This window comes from Babylonia areolata, chromosome 19 (genome assembly GCF_041734735.1).
Source record: "Babylonia areolata isolate BAREFJ2019XMU chromosome 19, ASM4173473v1, whole genome shotgun sequence".
In the NCBI taxonomy this organism is placed as follows: Eukaryota; Metazoa; Mollusca; class Gastropoda; order Neogastropoda; family Buccinidae; genus Babylonia; species Babylonia areolata.
In genome coordinates this window covers 29,684,249-29,704,248 of record NC_134894.1, presented here as the reverse complement: position 1 = coordinate 29,704,248, position 20,000 = coordinate 29,684,249, and the positions used below count along the sequence as shown (strand labels likewise).

General features: G+C 42.8%; 1 protein-coding gene across 1 annotated transcript in view; it reads right to left on the bottom strand.

Moving 5' to 3' along the window:
• Window positions 1-3,470, bottom strand: part of LOC143294141 (uncharacterized) — a 3,903-nt gene extending 433 nt beyond the window's left edge. The window contains exons 1-2 of the mRNA XM_076605572.1: window positions 3,143-3,470; window positions 1,053-1,455 (exon numbers count right to left, since the gene is read on the bottom strand). Of these exons, the coding sequence (XP_076461687.1) occupies window positions 1,053-1,455; window positions 3,143-3,470 (731 nt within the window). The remainder of the gene's footprint in view (window positions 1-1,052; window positions 1,456-3,142) is intronic.
• Between the last annotated feature and the right edge of the window lie 16,530 nt (window positions 3,471-20,000).

The window sequence follows — 20,000 nt, the reverse complement described above, 5'->3', positions numbered from 1 at the left end:
CTCCCCCTCCTTCCCCCCACCTCCACCCCGACTGATGATATTCAAACGTTTTGTCCGAACAAAATATATTGCGATATGACTATAGTCGTTTTCTGGAGAAAATGAAAACAAATATAAACTTTGTCAAACCGAGGTCCGGTGTGCGGCATGCACTTAGCGCACGCAACGCAAAGGAACCCATGGCAAAAACTCCAATTTGATGATTATTAAACAAATGCACTCAGAGATGTATATATGTCTCGGGGTGGGGGTGGGAGGTCTCTGCTCTTTCCCCCGGGGAGAGCAGCCCGAATTTCACACAGAGAAATATGTTGTAACAAGAAAGAGTAATACGAAACGATACGATACTATGCGATACGATGCGATTCGAAACGATGCAATACAACACAATGTAACATCGCAACGCCAAGCAATCCAACCCAGTACAACCCAGTCTGATACAATCCAATCCAATCCAATACAATACAACACTGTTATACCATACCATACCAAGCAACACAACACAACACAATATAACACGACACAGCACAGCACAACACAGCACAACACAACACAACACGACACAAGGAAACAACAACGGCCTCAGCCCACCTTCTGGGCACACCTTGCAGCACCATACCATACAATGTAACGCAACACAGCACAACGAAACACAGCATAGCACAACACAGCACAGTTTCAGTTTCAGTAGCTCAAGGAGACGTCACTGCGTTCAGACAAATCCATATACGCTACACCACATCTGCCAAGCAGATGCCTGACCAGCAGCGTAACCCAACGCACAGTAACGTAACCCAACGTAACCCAACACAGCACAACACAACATGGCACAACACAACACAGCACAATGAAAAACAACACAACACAACCTACAACACAGCAAAGCACAACACACCACTACACAACACAAGACAACGCGACACAAGGTAACAACTACTCTCCCCAGCCTACGTTCCGGGCACACCTTGCAGCATCATACCATACAATGCAACACAAAACAACACAGCACAACACCACACAACACCAAGTGAACAACAACACCCACAACCCACCTTCCGGGCACACCTTGCAGCACCGCCCCTCCACGCGGAAGGCGTCCTGACATCTGGACTCCGGGCACGTGCGGTTCCAGCATCGCGCGCTCCCGTCTCTCTTGCACCTGCACCTCCGGTACCCGTCCGCCGACACCCACCACCGACTTGCCCGACAGCTTCCTCGTGCCGTTGTCATAGCGACAGTCGTCGTCAGCAGAAATATTCGCCGTGGCGGTAGTGGTTGGGGTGGTGGTGGTGGTTGGGGTGGTGGTGGAGCTGGCAGGAAGGAGGTTACAAGTGGCAACAGGACCGTCGCATCCCTCCCCGCAGGTGAAGTTGGAGCACGTGCAGATCTTGCCCTCTTCGATGATGCTCTGGTGTTCCTTCACTATCGTGCCATTGGGTGTTTTGCAGTTTCGTCCTTTGAGAAACAAATACATTGAGTTGTTTTGTGTTTTGGGGGGGGGGTTGTTTGTTTCTTTCTTTCTTTCTTTCTTTCTTTCTCTTTTCTGTTTTTTGACAAATAGTAAAGAGTAGTAACTCTCTAAATTCACAAGGTACACAGCTTTAAGTCATTGCTGTTTATGCAACCGATTCAGCTTTCACACAGGTAGATAAAAGGAACATTGGAACAAACCCTGACACTTCCTCAAAAAGGAACTATTTATTGTATTTCACATAAAATGGATCACTGCAATGCATCGACCTCAAATTCAACATCGGATTCAATGGCAAACAATGAAAATCAGGCAATGTGTGTATATCATATTATGCTATATCATATCATAGTATAGTATAGTATAGTATAGTATAGTATAGTATAGTATAGTGATTTTAACCGAATATTTCCTGGATGTTGGGAATAGCATCAACATCATTCAACTCTCTACATGAATGCAGTAACAAAAAGGTAATTCACAATGTTTTACCCTAACGTAGGACGCGTGAGAACTGGACCAAATACTTTTGATGTTTGTTGTACTGCAACCTTTTCTGTCACATTCATTTAGAATGTTCTTCTTTTCATGCTTGCTCATTTTTTCATCTGTTTGTGTCAGCATTCTTTTGCATGCAAGACTGCATTGAAAATAGATTCTCAGTTTCATAGAAGACACTTTAAACGTGAAAATAGTTTTAAAACACTGGGAAAGAAGACCAAATCAACCAGCCAAGTAAACACACTTAAAGAAACACACACACACACAGACACAGGCACACACACACACACACACACACACACACACACACACACACACACACACACACACACACTCGCGAGAAATCGTGGGCATACATCCCCCCCCCCCCCCCAAAACAAAATACATGTCTCAAGGCCTGAACCAGTGCTGTGTGTTTACGCATTGGTCAGAAATCCTCTTATCTTTTTCTTTTTCAAGCAGACGTGGTGTAGCGTACATGGTTCAGTCTGCACACTTTCACGCCTCCTTGAAACTGAAACTCCACATGACAACCAAGCAATCAACACCCATACAACCTTCTTCTTCTTCTCCTCCTCCTGCTCCTTCTTTTGCATCCGTGGGCTGCAACTCCCACGTTCACTCATGTGTACGAGTGAGATTTTACGTGCATGGCCGTTTTTACCCACCATGTAACGTTTTCAGGGGTGTGCATGCTGTGTATATTCCGGTTTCCGTAACCCACCGAACGCTGACATTAATTACGGGATCTTTAACGTGCGCTTTTTATATTCTGCATGCATGTTCACACGATGGGTGTTCAGGTACTAGTAGGTGCAAATCTGTTCAGTTGACCTGGAAGTTCGGAAAAACCTCCACCCTTTATCCACCAGGTGCCGTGATCAGGATCAAGCCCGGGACCTCAGACTGAAAGTCCAACGCTGTGATGACTCACCTGTTGGCGCCCGTCAAACACAACATGGAGAAAAAATATATATACACACATGACCACAATACCTCCTCCATTCTTCTACAACATAGCAACCAAACAAACAACACCAACACAACATGGAAAATACTTAAACAACAAACATATACACATAGCAAAAATGTCCCCCCACCCCCACACCCCACTCCTCTACATGATAACCAAGCAAAGAAAGAAAGAAAAAAAGGACTATTCCTCCTCACCACTGGGACAGGTGGCACAGCAGAAAGTCCCATCACTGGTAGCACCCCAGCACGAAGGCTTCGCACACGATGGTGTCGAGCACGAGACAAAGCCGTCCTCTGTACAGTAACACGTCCTGCAGCCTTCTGTGACGACGCTTCCGTGTACCAGGCCAGGGATTTCAATTCCGTCCAGCCTGCAATTGGTAGTGGTGGTCGCTATATCGGGCACGACGAACAGCTCTCTAGTGGTGGTCGCTATATCGGGCATGACGAACAGCTCTCTAGTGGCGGTCGACGAGAAGAACAGAACGGTCACCAGAAATACGTGCAGCTTGGGCAGTGCCATCGTCATCGGTTATCTTTCTTGCCTGGGAAACGAAATATTCTTTTGATTAATTCTGGGTTATCTTTCTTGCCTGGGAAACAAAAGATTGTTTTGATTATTTCTAGGTTATCTTTCTTGCCTTGGAAACGAAAGCTTCCTCTGGTTATTATTTTTCTGATTTGGGGAATGTGAAAACTGACAGAGCAAGAGGAATGGTGATGATAATGACGATCATGATAATGACGCAGGTTCGCATGACAACAAAGTCGTAACTGAATGTTCGGTTCAGTGAACCGAAACAGCGAACAAATAGCTCAGTATGCTATTTTGCATGACTAAGCTTAAACCATTTCCTGAAATGACACAACGGGGAAAAATAAATGAATAACGGGTACACAGTATTCTCGCAAGGTGTGTAAAGTAACTATAGTTACGACAAGTAACGAGAAACCTGCCAGTACAAGAACCGCATTTTGTATTGTATTGTATTGTTGTATTGTACTGTATTCATTGTATTGCTTTTGGGGGGGTCTTTTTTTCTTTCTTTTTTTTCGTTTTTTGACGAAGCAGCTGGATTTACCTGTGTGAAATTCTGGGGAGAGTGGGACACCGGAGTGCAGCGCTACCCCTTTTTTTCTGTTTGCAAATGTATTTGTTTTCTGTCAAAGTACATCTTTCTGCAGATCTTTGCCCTTTTGTTGCCGTGGGTTCTTTTACGTGCGTGCCGCACACGGTACCTCAGTTTATCAAATCATCCGAATGCCGGACTAGAACCTATCGAAGCTGTATGTTACTAAACTGCAATACACACAGACAGGTATACTTACGATGCTTTGGTGTGGAGAATATGAAATTTACCCCTGGCTGTCAACTGATTTTATCCTACGATGATATCGATCCAGTTTCTTTGGCCATTCCCAGCAAATAACATCCCCGGATTTTCCACCTGGGATAACAAAGTGAACAATGTACCTAACTGATCAGCTCATTTTGAGCTGAATTAAGGTGTGACAGTGACAGGTTTTCTTCTTGATACCACACCCTGGTTGTCGTTTTCCAGGTTGTCTTTTTGAACCGTTGTTCAGGAATACTTCATCTGACATCAAATGAGCTAATAATATTGTGGGCTTAAATCAGATTTCATTAGAGAGAGAGAGAGAGAGAGAGAGAGAGAGAGAGAGAGAGAGAAGATGGAGGTGGAATATGCTTTAGAAAGCTTCATTTTAACAACAATAACAAGGTGTTTTCTGCCTGTCCAAATAGGGGTGATACAGTACAAAGATGTGGGTGTGAGAATAGCGTTCACTGAAAACTGTGAGGAGGATTAACCCTTTGACGACTGAACCATTATAAAATGAGATCGGTCAGTGTGTGTGTGTGTGTGTGTGTGTGTGTGTGTGTGTCTGTGTGTCTGTTGTGATCACAGAAAGGGGTAGTGGGAACACAGGAATAGGCTGCACGTGTGTTTACATGCTTGTGCACAAGGTATGAAGCGACCATGGATATCAGTCTTCAAATGCGTGTGGGAATACAGTGTGTTGTTTCAAAAAGAAAGTAAATGTTTGACACACGTGTCTGTATACACTTGTTTTATTTCGTGGTTAATGCACGGTTTTGTCAATACATATATAAAGATTATTGTCATTTATTAGCTTTCGAGAGGATTCGATAGACTACTTTGGTAGACAGTGAACACAGATCGATATCCGGTTTTATCTTTCCCTAACACTTTCGTAACTTACTTCAAACACGGGATATTATTGGCGGACTGTGTGTGTGTGTGTATGTTTGCATACGTGCTTGATTGTGGGTGTGTGGGAGCGTGCGTGTGTGTCATATATATATATATATATATATATATATGTGTGTGTGTGTGTGTGTGTGTCTAAGGGAGCTAATATTTCTGTGGCATTTTTCTTCTCTGCAGTTCTTGGATCATTTCGCATTATTGGGATCTTTTAGAGCAGAACTTTTATATTATCAGGTACGCTGTAAACAAGTATTCACCTTAAAAGATTTTTTTTTTTTTTAAACACCAAAGACTGTGTGTGGGGGGGGGGTGTGCGTGCGTGTGTGCGTGTGTGTGCGTGCTTGTACATAAATGTGTGTGTGTTTGTGTGCGTGCGTATATATATATATATATATATATATATATATATATATATATGTATATATATATATATGTATATATATATATATATATATATATATATGTGTGTGTGTGTGTGTGTGTGTGCGTGTGTGTGTTCGAGAAGAAGAGGAGAGAGCAGTTTTCTTCTTCTTGTGGCTGATTTTCCTTTTAAGGACCACAATTTCATTTGATTTGTGTGTTAGAGAGGAAGAGAAAGGGAGAGCAAATAGTAAAGAGTAGTAACTCTCTAAAATCACAAGGAACACAGCTTTAAGTCATTGCTGCTTATGCTACCGATTCAGCTTGCACACAGTAAATAAAAGGTACATTGGAACAAACCCTGAAACTTCCTCAAAAAGGAAGCGCCGGGCTTGTCCTAAAACCGATCGTTTGACAAGTGCACACTTTTTTTTTCTAAGGTAGCAACGATGCTAAATGTAATTCTTGTGAAGGACAAAATGAGGGATTTAAATGACAGTGGTAATGTCAAAAGTTGCATTCTTTGGGACAAACAGCGTTATTTTAACGGTGGTAACAACAAAAAGTCACATTCTATGGACTAAATAAAAGGATATTTTGAATGCATTAGAATACGAATGCATCAACAAGTCGTATCCTTTTTCCATAAATCAGAATAGGTAATAAATGAAAAATATATGAATGAAAAAAGTGAATCCGTTACATATTACATGTAAACGAGTATCACAAATTAGTGATAAAATAGTAAATGTAAATCTGAATTGCCATGGTGCTCAAATACAGCAAAGAGCCAAAAACAAAATATGTAGAAAAGAGACCGATAAAGGCAGCGTGACAAAAAGCTATACATGAAAGACACAGACACGTAGGCCAAGGACAGACAAAGACAACAACAACAACAACAACAAAAATGAACAACGAAAACACATTTCACGACAATATCCCCAATCCTACACATTTTTCTAGGCTCTGGCCACTGCTTTCCCAGTCAACATGTGTCCAACAGAGTTTGGTGCATAAACAACTTCCAGAACCTGGCGAAGGCCAGAACCTGACATGAGTCTGCCAATGCTTCCAAGAAAGGTCATCTCAGTGTGAAAGCCACCAAGACGGAGAACAAGAGATTTCAGATCACTGTCTTCGGGTTTATTTTGAACAATCATCTGAGCTTTCCACCACAGAGACTGATCAAAGGTTATGACTGGTTTGCTGTTGTGGCGCATTGCTTCTGCATTCACAAACTTCAAAGTTGTGTAGACGCAGCTCATGTCAGTTGGGTTCAAGTCGATCATGGGCAAAAATGTAACTGATGACTTGCCTGAGTGTTCTTTATGACTTACTGCTTGCATAAATCCTGACCACGCTGGTCTTGGTGAACGTAAAGGCCAGGACACTTTCCAAGCTATGTCAAGCAAACTTTCCTGGTTCTCACATGACAGATCATCCAGTGTTTCATATCTCAGCTTCTCAAAGCTACGATCTTGATTTGCTGTATAGAAGTGAAATGGTACTCTTCCTATTGCCTTGATGTCTTCTAGACTCACTGGTCTCCTAGGTACTGGTCTTTGTCTGCTGGTCGCAGGTGTCACAGCCGCAATCATGCCCATACCATGGAAAGTGTCAAAACCATCCAGAGTGCACATGTCATGGTCCACGTTGTCAGCCACGTATTGCAGGAAATGATTTTTCGTGACACCAGGAATATCCGTGCCCTGAAACAGAGCAGCTGACAGCTCAAACTCCTTTATTTCCTTGTACGATGAAGAAAAGCCATACCGATGTAAAGCATCAATCAGAAACCTTGAAGCAAAGTGGTTGTGCATTTGAATGGCTAGGCCTATCAGTAATGCAGCAAGAAGAGTCCTTGGTCGAGCAGCCTGAACAACAGCTTGACCAATTGATGCAAGTCTCAAAGTTGTCTTTTTCACAAAAGACCGTCCTCAATAGTAGCTGCAGTGATCTGGTACCAGTGACAGGTTTTTCTCAAGAGACGATACATCTTCTGGACTTGGATATGTTTCTTTTGAAATACATAGGGCTTTGATGTGACTCTTGATTAGTTTTCCTGCTGCTTCAATCAGCCTGGTCTTTTCAGCCTCAGGGGCATCAGTATCTGGTCTTGAAAAGTACTGACTCAGAATCTTGGAAACATTCTCTCTAAATGTAACTACATTGGCCTTACCATTGACAGTTGATATGAGGATGTTATTCCCAAAGTGTTCATGCAGCTTGTTTTTCATATGGAGAGATGTGTATGCCTCTTCTTTACAGTACTCCTCCATTTTGCTGACTAGGTCTACAACTGTTGTTTGTTCCTCATCACAATTTTGGAGGTAATCACAAACCCGTAAGAATGCTTGTTGCCTATTATTTACTGCTTTCTTCTCAGGCTCAGAATAATTTTGGAACTTTTTGGCACCACTGTATTTGACCGGAATTTCCTTATTTGTCCTAAAATTCGAACTGCAGGCCTAATGGTAGACAGCATCTGCTGCTCGAGGATCTTTGATGTACTGTCCCTCACGGTTTTACATTGACCGAAAGAATGGACGCGCAGCGGTGGCTAAGCAGCCGCCATGTTTACCAGTACTCCCATACCGCGCGCGTTGACAGTGCAGCAAATGTTTGTGGGTGCGTGCGCGCGCGTGTGTGTGTTTGAGGTGAAGTCAACAAAGAGCTGCCCACCACGTGACAGGCCTGTTTATGACTGTGTTCTTATCTTTGATCATGGGTAGAAGCCGCCTTTGTGTGTGTGTGTGTGTGTGTGTTCCTCCGGCGAACATGCATAGTTAAAGACAAAAGGCTGACCACCATGCAAAAGGCCGAAACCGGTTTATGACCATCTCAACGTCACAAGGCCGATAACGGTTTAAGACCATCCCTATCTCTTTGACCGTGGCGGCTTCACTACTGCCGGCATCTGCTTTTAAGGTTTTACATAGGCACATTTATGACCATCCACTACGTCACAAGGCCGATAACGGTTTATGACCATCCCTATCTCTTTGACCGTGGCGGCTCCACTACTGCCGGCATCTGCTTTTAAGGTTTTACTTAGACATCACTCACACCGCCACGACAGCCTCGACGTCACCGTCGTCAAGGACCGAGATAAGGTACTGCTTGAGATAAGGTACAGATTCACTGAGTCACGACAGCGTCATCCAGCAGCCTTATACCCTACCCTTTCCACATAAATTATAACAATACACTCACACACACTAACACAGACACATAAACCCATACCCAAATTTCATTGAACATTATTATTATATTTGACATATAAAATTCACCATCCCGCTTATGCAAACACCAAAAACACACCCCAATTTTAACTCAATGACAAGCCGAGAGAGGGTGTGTGTGTGTGTGTGTGTGTGTGTGTGTGTGTGTGTGTGTGTGTGTGTGAAGAGAGAGAGAGAGAGAGAGAGAGATTGGTGGACTGTTCATCAGAGTAAGGCACAACACAACACACACACACACACACACACACACACACACACACACACACACACACACACACACACACACACACACACACACACACACAACGTTATGCTTAAACAAAAAAAAAAGCATGCAATACAATCACAAGAATCTATACATATACATGTGGAGAGACAAGACAAGTCAAGACAAATTCCTTATTCGAGGATAATAGATAAGCACTGGTGTGCTTTTTTACATCCAGTCCCCGCCCTGAATAGGGTATACACTATACAATATTTAATAGCATGGTGTTAGTAGAGCAACACAACAGAGGAAAAAAATATGCATGAATCAAAACAAAACAACCACACACACACACACACACACACACACACACACACACACACACACACGAACACACACACACACACACACACACACACACACACACACACACACACACACACACACACACACACACACATGACATACAGGCACTAGCATGGTGTTAGTAAAATGCATTGGTAATAAAAAAAAAAAAAATAAAAAAAAGAAATAATAACAAAATCAAAGAAACAAACACACACAACACACACCGCATTACACATCAGAATGGGGAATAGAGGGTGAGGAAGGTTCTGTCAACCATACACATTTGACAAACAGTATCAATAAAATGAACTATTTACATTACACATTATGGCATAAGGTGGGAAAGGCAATGTTTTTTAAGGTGGTTGGGCAATGGTGTTGTTTAATTGTTTCTGGGAGTGAGTTCCATAGGGTGGCGCCTGAGTAAACCAGTCAATTCTTGGAATTGGGATATGGACTTTGGGGGGATTCCTTGATGAATTTACAGAAAATCTACGGATTAGTGGGAGAATATTCGCTTGTTTATAGTCTGAGTCTAAAAGGGTAGTCTTTTTAAGGAGTACCAGCTTGAACCCCCGTTTATGAAGATTATTTAATGGCTTCATGGTATTCGCACTTGTGGAGTCCCATAGTGTTGATGCATAATCTATTGTAGACTGAATATGCGCTTGAAAAAATAATTTCCGTGAATGAAGGTCAAGGAAATGTTTGATTTTGGATAGTTGATGAGTTTTCGGGGCTGTCTTTTTGCAAAGGAAATTTATGTGAGGATTCCAAGTGAGATTGTTGTCAATTATGATCCCCAGAACTTTATGATCACTGACCTGTTCAATAGGTTCGCCTTTAATTTGGATGGAAGGAAGATTATGTATAGTGTTTTGCCTCTTTTGTCTGGTGATTAACATGCATTTTGTTTTTTGTGGGTGAAGAGACATGTGGTTTAGTTCGGTCATCTAACGAGGTCATCAGTACTTTCTTGTAAGTCTTTTGCAAGAGCGACAATGTCAGTATGAGAAGTATGGATTGTTGTATCATCCACAAACAGTTCGCAGACGGATTTCATATGGAGCGGTAGGTCGTTTATATATATTGAGAACAGTAAAGGGCCTAGAATAGACTCCTGAGGAATGCCATAATCAAGTGTTGTTGGTGCTGAGATTGATGTACTCATTGTCACGCATTGTTGTCTGTTTGTCATATAGGATTCAAGCAAACTAAGACAATTGGTTGACAGACCATACAGCTCAAGTTTTCTAAGTAAGAGTTTGTGGGCTATTACATCAAATGCTTTTTTTTTTAATCGACGAATAAAACACCGCAATATCTATTGTTATTAACATTGGTAAGCCAGTCATCTACAATGTTGACCAATGTTGTGTGGCATTAATGCTTTCGTCTGAAACCAGACTGAGCTGGATGTAAAAGTTCATTGACATCAAAGTGATGTCAAATATGCTTGTTGATGTGTTTTTCCAGTGGTTTTGAAAGAATAGAAATAATGGAAATTGGCCTGTAGTTTGAAGGATCGGTGGTGTCCCCTGATTTGTAAATAGGAATAACTTTCGCTTTCTTAAATGCGATCGGAAAGTAGTTTTTGTCAATACACAGATTAAAAATGTACGTTAATGTGTCAGTGATAACTAGAGCGGCTAGTTTAAGAATTCTGCTGTCGATGCCATCCAGTCCGCGGGTTCCTGTCTGTTTTAGTTGGATAAGGTAGTTGTAGACTTCAAATTACTGGTATGGGTGGAATATTCAATTTAACTGAAGTGTTTTCATTACGACAATACAATTTTAATTTTTCAAGGTCATTCAGTTCTGTGTAATCTGTGGAAATAATTTTTCTAGCTATTGTGGAAAAGTGTGTATTTAGTTGGTTCACAGAAACGTCTTTGATCACGGTTGATTTTGACGAAGATTGCTTGTTGTTGAGTTGGTTTATAGCTTGCCACACTGATTTTGGGTTTTCTTTCGAGGATAATAAATCTCGGTAATATTTCCTCTTTTCTCTGCGCTTTTGCGAGTTTATTGCATTTCTCAATTTGTTCGATTCTTCGTGGTAGCCCTGCTCTTTTAGATAGTCTCTAATGTAGCCTGCCTCTTTCAACTCTTTGGAACACCAAGCTGGTTCAGGGGTGTGTTTAACTCTTATAGTTTTGAGTGAGACGTGTTTATTATATAACTCTGTAAATATTTCGATCCAGTGTTCTATTGCTAGATCCGGGTCTGTTATATACCGATGAATGTTGGGAGCTACTCACATCATTCATAAAGAGCTGCTCATTAAATTTAGAGTAGCAACGATATGCTATTGTCTTATGGCCTGATTTGGGAATTTTTACTCCTTTTTTTCCCCAAGTGACACAAACTGGGTAGTGATCACTACAATTGAATATCTGTACGCAAGCTTCTAATATATTGTTCTTATTGGAAGTGTATATATGACCTATGAGCGTCTGTGAATTGTGCGTAACTCTGGTGGGTGTATTGATTAGTTGATGCAGATTAAACAGACTTATTGTCGCGTTCCACTGTGTATTGGCTTTGGTAAGATCTGTGTTGAAATCTCCAAGTAAGATGATTTCCTTTGATTCTAGCGTCGCCGCGTCCATCATTGCGGTGAATTTATCCAGCCAGTTTACCCGTTCTGCCGGATTTCTATAACAGAAAGCGATTAAAATGGAAAGGGTGTTTTTCAATTTGACTTCTATCCACATTGATTCAACATCGTGCTCTTCAAGATATGGTAGACGCTTAAATGTGAGGGATTCGCTGATATAGAGGAGGAGACCAGTCTCCCTGGCTTTTGTAGGGTCATTACGGATGACGTTATAGCCTGGGATGTACATCTCAGCATCACTGATATGTTCCGAGAGTCTTGATTCAGAGAGACCAAGTATATGAAAAGGTTTTCCGTGGTTACTTAATAGGGAGGTTATTTCTGTAGTTTTGTTAACTGCGTGATTTATATCTAAATGTGTGATTCGAAGACCGTCTTTAGATGGCCATACATTTTGGTTGGTGTTCATTTTTGTTTTCTTTGGTGAACAATGAAAAATAAATGAAATTAGTTGCCAACGGGGGAAAAAACCCACAAAGGTACAAACAAAACACAATCAGTATATATATCAGAATACAATCAGTAATTAAACTAATCAATACAAGACATTCAATATAACAATCAACACCAGAAAAAATCAGAATTTAAAATACGCAATGGAAAACTAAGGGATAAAAGAAAAAGAAGAACCACAATCGAACATCAGTTGTCACACAGCGCCAGGTTTGACTGGTGTTGGCAGTGTTCGGTCGTTTTTCACCACAACTGATAGAAAATTGTTTGATAGTGTCCGGCACAGGTTCAGTGGTACTTGCAATCGCAGCATAAATATAAAGAAAGAGAGAGAGAGAGAGAGAGAGAGAGAGAGAGAGAGAGAGAGAGAGAACGAAGAAAGTGTGAGGGAGATAGTAAGAGAAAAAGGAGTATGAAGAATCAAAACACTCCTCAAGGGAAAAACGGTCGCACCACTTTGTAGAAAGAAAAAATAAAAATAAAAAAATAAAAAGGTCAGATTTCAGTCAATCAAGATTGTGTATGCTCCAAAAAGCTCGGCACTTGAAGGCAGAGTTCAGAGACAAGGGTCATACACACAAATTCACTCATCCGCGCAATATTCACGCTCGCTCGCTCGCTCGCGCGGTCATATTCGCACTCTTCCTTGCACACACATATCCACCTGCACACACACGCACACTAATACGACCTTAACATCTAAAACATCTAATACGATGCGGTTTGCTGTGCACACAGCTGGGCCGCCATGTTAAGGTAGTGCACAGCCAGGGGGTGGAGTGAACTAGCAGAAGGCACACCCTGCCTCATGCCCGCCGGGCCAGGCGGGGGGCTGGAGGAGGAAGGCGCGGTGGAGGAACACTGGCGTTGCCTGGGTGATAGTCAGGAACGTCCCGGCCTGTGTCGTTCCCGTCTCTTGACAGTGGAAGTGCTCCTCGTGGTGGATAATGGGGGTGGACAGAGGGAGGAGAAGGAAGAATGGCGGAGTTGGGATTAGGGACCAAAGGAGGGTAGTGGTACAGGGATGGTGGGGGTGGTTGGTGGTAAGTGGGTGGCGGGTGATTGGGGAAGGCAGGTCTCCTTTGCGGCCCCTGTCGACGGCGAGGTTGCCATGTGCGTGGACGCACGTCATGATGGGGGATGTCTGGACGCTCACTGTCTGGCGACCAAGAGGCAGACGTTCCAGATGACTGCTCGTTGTCAACACTCAAGTTGACAGCTAATTTAGCTGTCCCTTTGGGGCTGGGCTGGTTGATGTCTTTGTACAGGTCCAGTCGAGGGGCTCCGGACCTGGCTGTGAAGGTGCTGTGGTTGTTGATGAACACAGCACCAAGTTTCTCACAGGCTGCTGCCAAGTGCCTGTTGGAGGGGAGGATGGTGTTGTTGAAGTTATGTCGACCCCGAGCCGGGATAATGGAACTGAATCGAACCAGCGCTCGGGGGAACACTTGTTGGCAAAGAGTGATCACGTCTGACCACTCCCTCTCTGTGACCTGGCCGTTGGGGCAGCTGTTGACTCCGACATGCACAGTGACCAAGTGGATGGAGGGATGGGCTGGTAGATTGCTTAACCACTCGTGCATGTCACCAACAGTCATACCTGGCACATGCACTTTTTGACACGAATAGCCTTTTTGGGACAGTCTCTGTGCATCAATAGCCCGTATACTGGAGTCCCCAATCAGTATAGCAAATGCATTTTTGTTTATCTGTGTTACATACAATTTCCCTGGTAGAGCGTTTGGTGGTGGTGGCTGGGCTGGGAGTTGTGTGTTTTGATTTTGGGTCTACTTGGGTATTTGTGTTGTGGATGGTGGATGCGTCCTCAGATAGTGTGTCTTCCCTCAACACTGAGAAACTGTTAGCTGTAGTGATGTTGTAATTAAGGGAAGTGTCTTGAATGTGGGCTGGAATTGGGGATGGGTTTGTCTGGCTGGTTTCTGTGGGTGGTTGCTGTGCATCTGTGGGGGGTGTAGGTGTGATGTGGTTAGTGGATTGTGTGTTTTCCTTCACAAATTCATTTTCAGTGTTTGTCTGCATTGTCTGAGAGGGCTTCGAGTGTGCTTTGACCTGTTGAGCTGCGGCTTCAATGGGGAGTGTCTGGGTGTCTGTGTTAGTGGTTGGTTTTGGTTTCATCTTTTTGATGGTTTCTTGCATTGTCCACATTTGTGTTTTGAGTGACTGGTTTTCCTTCATTAATTGTACATTTTGTTTTTCAACATTAGCTAAACATGTTTCTAAAGATTCTATGTGTTGTTTCAATTCTTCATGTTTGTGTTTTATAATTGGTCGAAGTTCGTTTTTTGTAGAGGTTTTTATGTCTTCGCTGATGCATATACCGATGAAAGTTGGGAGAGAGAGAGAGAGAATGAAGTCAAAATGATTTTTATTCGAGGATTGAGATTTTGGGCTTGAGAGGAGAAAGAGGGGGATGGGGGGGAGAGGTTGGGGAGAGGGCATGATGCTCTTCGTTTTCTTGATCACTGAAGTTGATGTACTAATATGGCTGCCGCGCACGCGACACAGTCACCTCAAACCGTCACTGTCTTGCGTTTACTCCCTGTTATTATCAGCCAACAATACCCGGGCCAGCCACAAACTCCTGCGGTCAACGCCTTACGCAATACTCGCCTTGGCTCGGTTTCTGTGGTGCGTGCATGCGGCCAGAAGTGTGAATAAAAATTGTTAAAAAATCATAATCTAACTGTGTTCCCGCCCACCTACAGCGGTCAAGTTTATATCAGTGTGATCAGTATCATTTATTCTATTTTATTGTAAAAAGAACGGTTTTGTTGCAGACATTTTGACCATTTTTGTATCTGTCCTGGACTAATACGCCTAGCTGATCTGTACAGGTGTTACAGTGACAGGTTTTCTTCCTTGATACCACAGCCTGGTTGTCTTTTTGAACCGTTGCTCAGAAATGTTTCATCTGACATCAAATGAGTTGATCATACTGCAGGCTGAAATCAGATTTCGTACGAAGAGTGGGTACACGCGCGACTGCACACGCGCGATCGACGCTTGTACACACGCCCACACATACACGCATGCTCGCACGCACACACACGCACTCTCTCTCTCTCTCTCTCTCTCTCTCACACACACACACACACACACGCGCGCGCGCGCGCACGCACGCACGCACGCACACGCGTGCACACACACGCACAAATATGTGCGAGCGTGTGCAGGCAGATAGAGAGAGAGGTGGAGGCGGAAGGCACTTTAGTAAGCTTCATGTTAAAAACGACAACGTAGTGTTTAGTGCCTGTCCAAATAGGAAATAGGTGTGATAGAGTACTAAGATGTGTGGGCCTGAGAACAGCGTTCATTCGGAATGTTCGTCGAAAACGGTGAGGAGGACTAACCCCTTGACGGCTGATCCTTTAAGAACTCAGTTCAGTCAGTGTGGCGCCGTGAGCTTGAAGTGTATTTACTACTTTAGTGAGCTTATCAATGGTACAACTGATTTTGATGAGCAAAGGTAATCCTTTAAGAGGTCTACTTGAAATGAAGAACGGTGACTTAACATCCTGTGCTGTAGTCTAACAGTCTTATCTCAGGTAGGTGACAGCCCCTTGGTTACTGACGTGCACACTTGTGCACAGCAAGCAAGGGGTTAAGAGGGTTGGGACCAATAACGAAAAAAAATAAAATAAAATAATATATATATATGTATATATATATATATATATGTGTGTGTGTGTGTGTGTGTGTGTGTGTGTGTGTATGTATATATATATATATATATATATATATATGTGTGTGTGTGTGTGTGTGTGTGTGTGTATGTATATCGACTCTCCTGTACATGTTGACCCAAGTGCCCACGTGGTGTCTGTTGTTTCTCCTTCCAAGATGACGGCAACAAAAGTCGTGTTATGAAATGTTTATTCCCCAGCATCAAAGGACACCTGAACTCTTGACAGTAGTGGCCACATCGCTGGGCGGAGCTCGCTGTGTATTGTGTTATGTATTGATTTCCCGGATTCATTGTTGTTGAGCGTGTGAAGTGTTGAAAACACCCTGGTTCCTTTTTTTTTTTTTTTTTTTTTCCAATAATAAACTTGCCAGTCTGGTGATGCGTACATCAGTTAGCGCAGGAGCGTGCGTGCGTGCAAGCAAGCGCGTGCGCGCGCGTACACTCACACAGACACTCACAGAGAGAGAGAGAGAGAGAGCAGGGGGGCATGGTAAGAATGTGTAAGGAAAGCACACACACACTCACAGACACACACGCGCGCGAGCACACACACACACACACACACAGGGAGGAAGGGAGACAGAGTCTTTGTGTCACCCTCTCTCAGTGTGTGTGTGTGTGTGTGTGTGTGTGTGTGTGTGTGTGTGTGTGTGTGTGTGCTTTCATTACACATTCTTGCATGCCCCCCTTCTCTCTCTCTCTCTCTTTTAGTTCACACACACATTCTGAGTAGTTTCTGTCTCCCTCTCTCCTTGTGTGTGTGTGTGTGTGTGTGTGTGTGTGTGTGTGTGTGTGTGTGTGTGTGTGGTGTGTGTGTTTCTGCGATTTCGGTGTAAGGGAGGAAACCTTTCTTTTACATCAACATGTCTAGTTCCTTCCCTTACACATTCTTGCGTGCACCCCCTCCTCTCTCTCTCTCTCTCTCTCTCTCTCTCTCTCTCCGAGGCTCTCTCTCTCTCTCTCTAACACACACACACGCACTCATGCACACACACACACACACACACACACACACGCACACACACACACACACACACACACACACACACACACGAACGTGCGCACACACCGACACACGCACGCACGCGCACCATTATACCAAACTTAAGAAATCCATAAATATCTCAACATCGCTTTGCTGTAGACGCTCAATATTCTTAATAAATATTTTGGCAGCTGGTCATCCTACTAACACTCGTAATAAAAACTTGTTTTGGAATTCTCGTTGAAGGCATCTCTTGCAGTTCGAACCAGTTCGTAGTGCGCTAATGCAGCTATCAATATATAGAAGATATACGTGACCTGCCTGTATCACCGTATAGAATGCGTTCGGTGTTTTGGGATTTACGATTAAAAATCGTTTACATGCAAATGAATGACCCGATTCCAGTGTTTTGAACCGCATAGTTCCTCATAATTTTCATGCATACAGCAACATGGGTTTGATCTGTGCATCAAACAGTTTAAAGAATACAGTCCTATCCATACTACCAACTGAAGATACTACCACCTTGTACGCATTCCGACTCCTCTGCCACGGTTTTGTTCTACCCATGATTTATTCTAACACAGAAACAAATTTGATCTGAAAGGAAATCACACAGAGAGAGAGAGAGGGGGGGGTTGGGTGGAGGGGGGGGGGTGAATGAGTGCATGGGTAAAAGAAAGAGAGAACGAACACAGAAAAGTGGAAGGGGAACAACCAACTTTGTCTATTAAAACAAGGGTTTTCTCCCTTATACTGAAAGTTGTGAAAACAAAATGAATAAAATAAAATAAATTAAAAAAGATAAAATAAAAAGAATAAAAATAGAGACTGGAAATGACAAAATGTCCTCTGTGTGTGTGTGTGTGTGTGTGTGTGTGTGTGTGTGTGTGTGTGTGTGTGTGTGTGTGTGTGTGTGTGTGTGTGTGCGTGTGTGTGTGTGTGTGTGTGTGTGTGTGTGTGCGTGCGTGCGTACGTGCATGCGCGGTCGTACCATCTTCATCATAATTATATGTTTATGTTCACGTTCATGAAGATGTCTTTTCTTTCAGTTATTAGCAAGGAGAGACTGCAAGAATAGGCCTTGCCTAAAAATCTAAATGCTTGGGAACTGAAGCTTTGGATTCTGAGTTCTGAATTCTCTCTCTCTCTCTCTCTCTCTCTCTCTCTCTCTCTCTCTCTCTCTCAACATAACAAAAGAAAAATAAATAAATAAAAAGAAAACAAATACAGTAAATAAGTTAAAAAAAAAATTTTTAAGAAGGAAATCATCTTATGTCTTTTTGATAATGTAAATCGCAAAGTGCCTCTCAGAAATACAGTGGCATTCAGATATTTTTTCCTTCCCTTCCTTCTTTTCTACCTTATTTGTTTTGTTTCACTTTCTTATTTCTGCACATTTCTCCAAGCCTCGTTAATTTCTTTATCATCATAGAAATCAACAGTTATCGTAATTACAATTACGATTTCATCAGCATCATCTTCCCCCCGAAAGATATAATACAGCAAGAAAGGGTTTTGTTGTTTGTTGTGTGGAATTAAGACAGATCTCTTTCCTTGAATTCCTGCAAATACTTTTTCTCTTTTGCCTTTCGGTGTCGGTGTGAAACACTCGGCCATGAAATGGTGTCGCAGTGACAGAATTTTTTCAGCAGTGAAGTTGTGGAAGGTTTTTCTCTATTTTCTGTCTTTTGTTTTCCTGTTCTTCTTACTCTTTTTTTTTTTTTTTTTTTTTTTTTTTTGAGGGGGGTGGGTGGGTGCTTTTTGTTGTTGTTTTTGTTGTTTGTTGTTTTTTTTTTGTTTTTTGTTTTTTTTGGTTTTGTGTGTGTGTTTTTTCTTCTTGTTTTTTTCATTTACTATTTGCCTCATTGACCAACACTAAATTCTACTATTGCCAGTTTAGCAACTTTTTCATACCCCCTTGTTTTCACGTCGGGGTTAAATCTGGCTATCCCAGACTAATCCTGGTGTCTGTGCAGACTGGCATGGAATGGGGGTAAACTCCAACTTATAGGAACTGCCCCCTTCCCCCTCCACATCTCCCTACCCCTCCCCCCTCCCCTCCCCCAGAAATCTCACTACACACAATATATAGTTGTCAGATATCTATTGAATACTCATTACCATTCAGTGTATGGTTCTTCTCCTTTTTTTTCTTTTCTTTTTTTTTTCTTTTTTTTTCTCAGACTACTCATTTTGTATAATAACTTGTCTCTCTCTGTACCTTGAGTCAAACTTAGGAGACATCTAAAAAGACGTTGTTTTTCGCGAAACTGCTTCACAAATACTTACAACATACAAAACGATATCAGCACACTTGCTCCTGATTTACCGGCAGTTCACAAAGAGAGAGTAATTCTTTCGCAGGGTATCATATCATTTTAACAAATTTTAATTTCACGTGAAATTTGGTTACTGCACCATTGTTTCACAGTAAAAATCAAAACACTAACCAAAAATAACACAGCAACTGTCAGTCTCAGTTCCACAATGGCGGCACACCACCTCCGCCGACCGCTAATAAACATTATCTTTATGACAGCGAAGGGGAGTTGTGAGGGGGGTAGGGGCCGGGCGGGGGGTGGGGGGATAGGGGGGGAGGGGGCCTTTGGAAGTGCCGAATTCGTCACAACGACACAGTTTCATTTCATTTTATCCTCCACACACACACCCCCCCCCCCCCCCCCCCCCCCCCCCCCCCCCCCACTACCCGACCTGTTAGCGTCGTTTTCCAAGGTAAGGCCATGAAGTGCACGCAATCACAGTGAATTAAGAAAATAAAAAAGTGTAATAATAAAGACTGCCTGGAAATAGGGCGAAAGGAAGACAATTAAATGGTCTGAGCCACAAAGTGTTTCTGTTTGTTCGCTCACTCC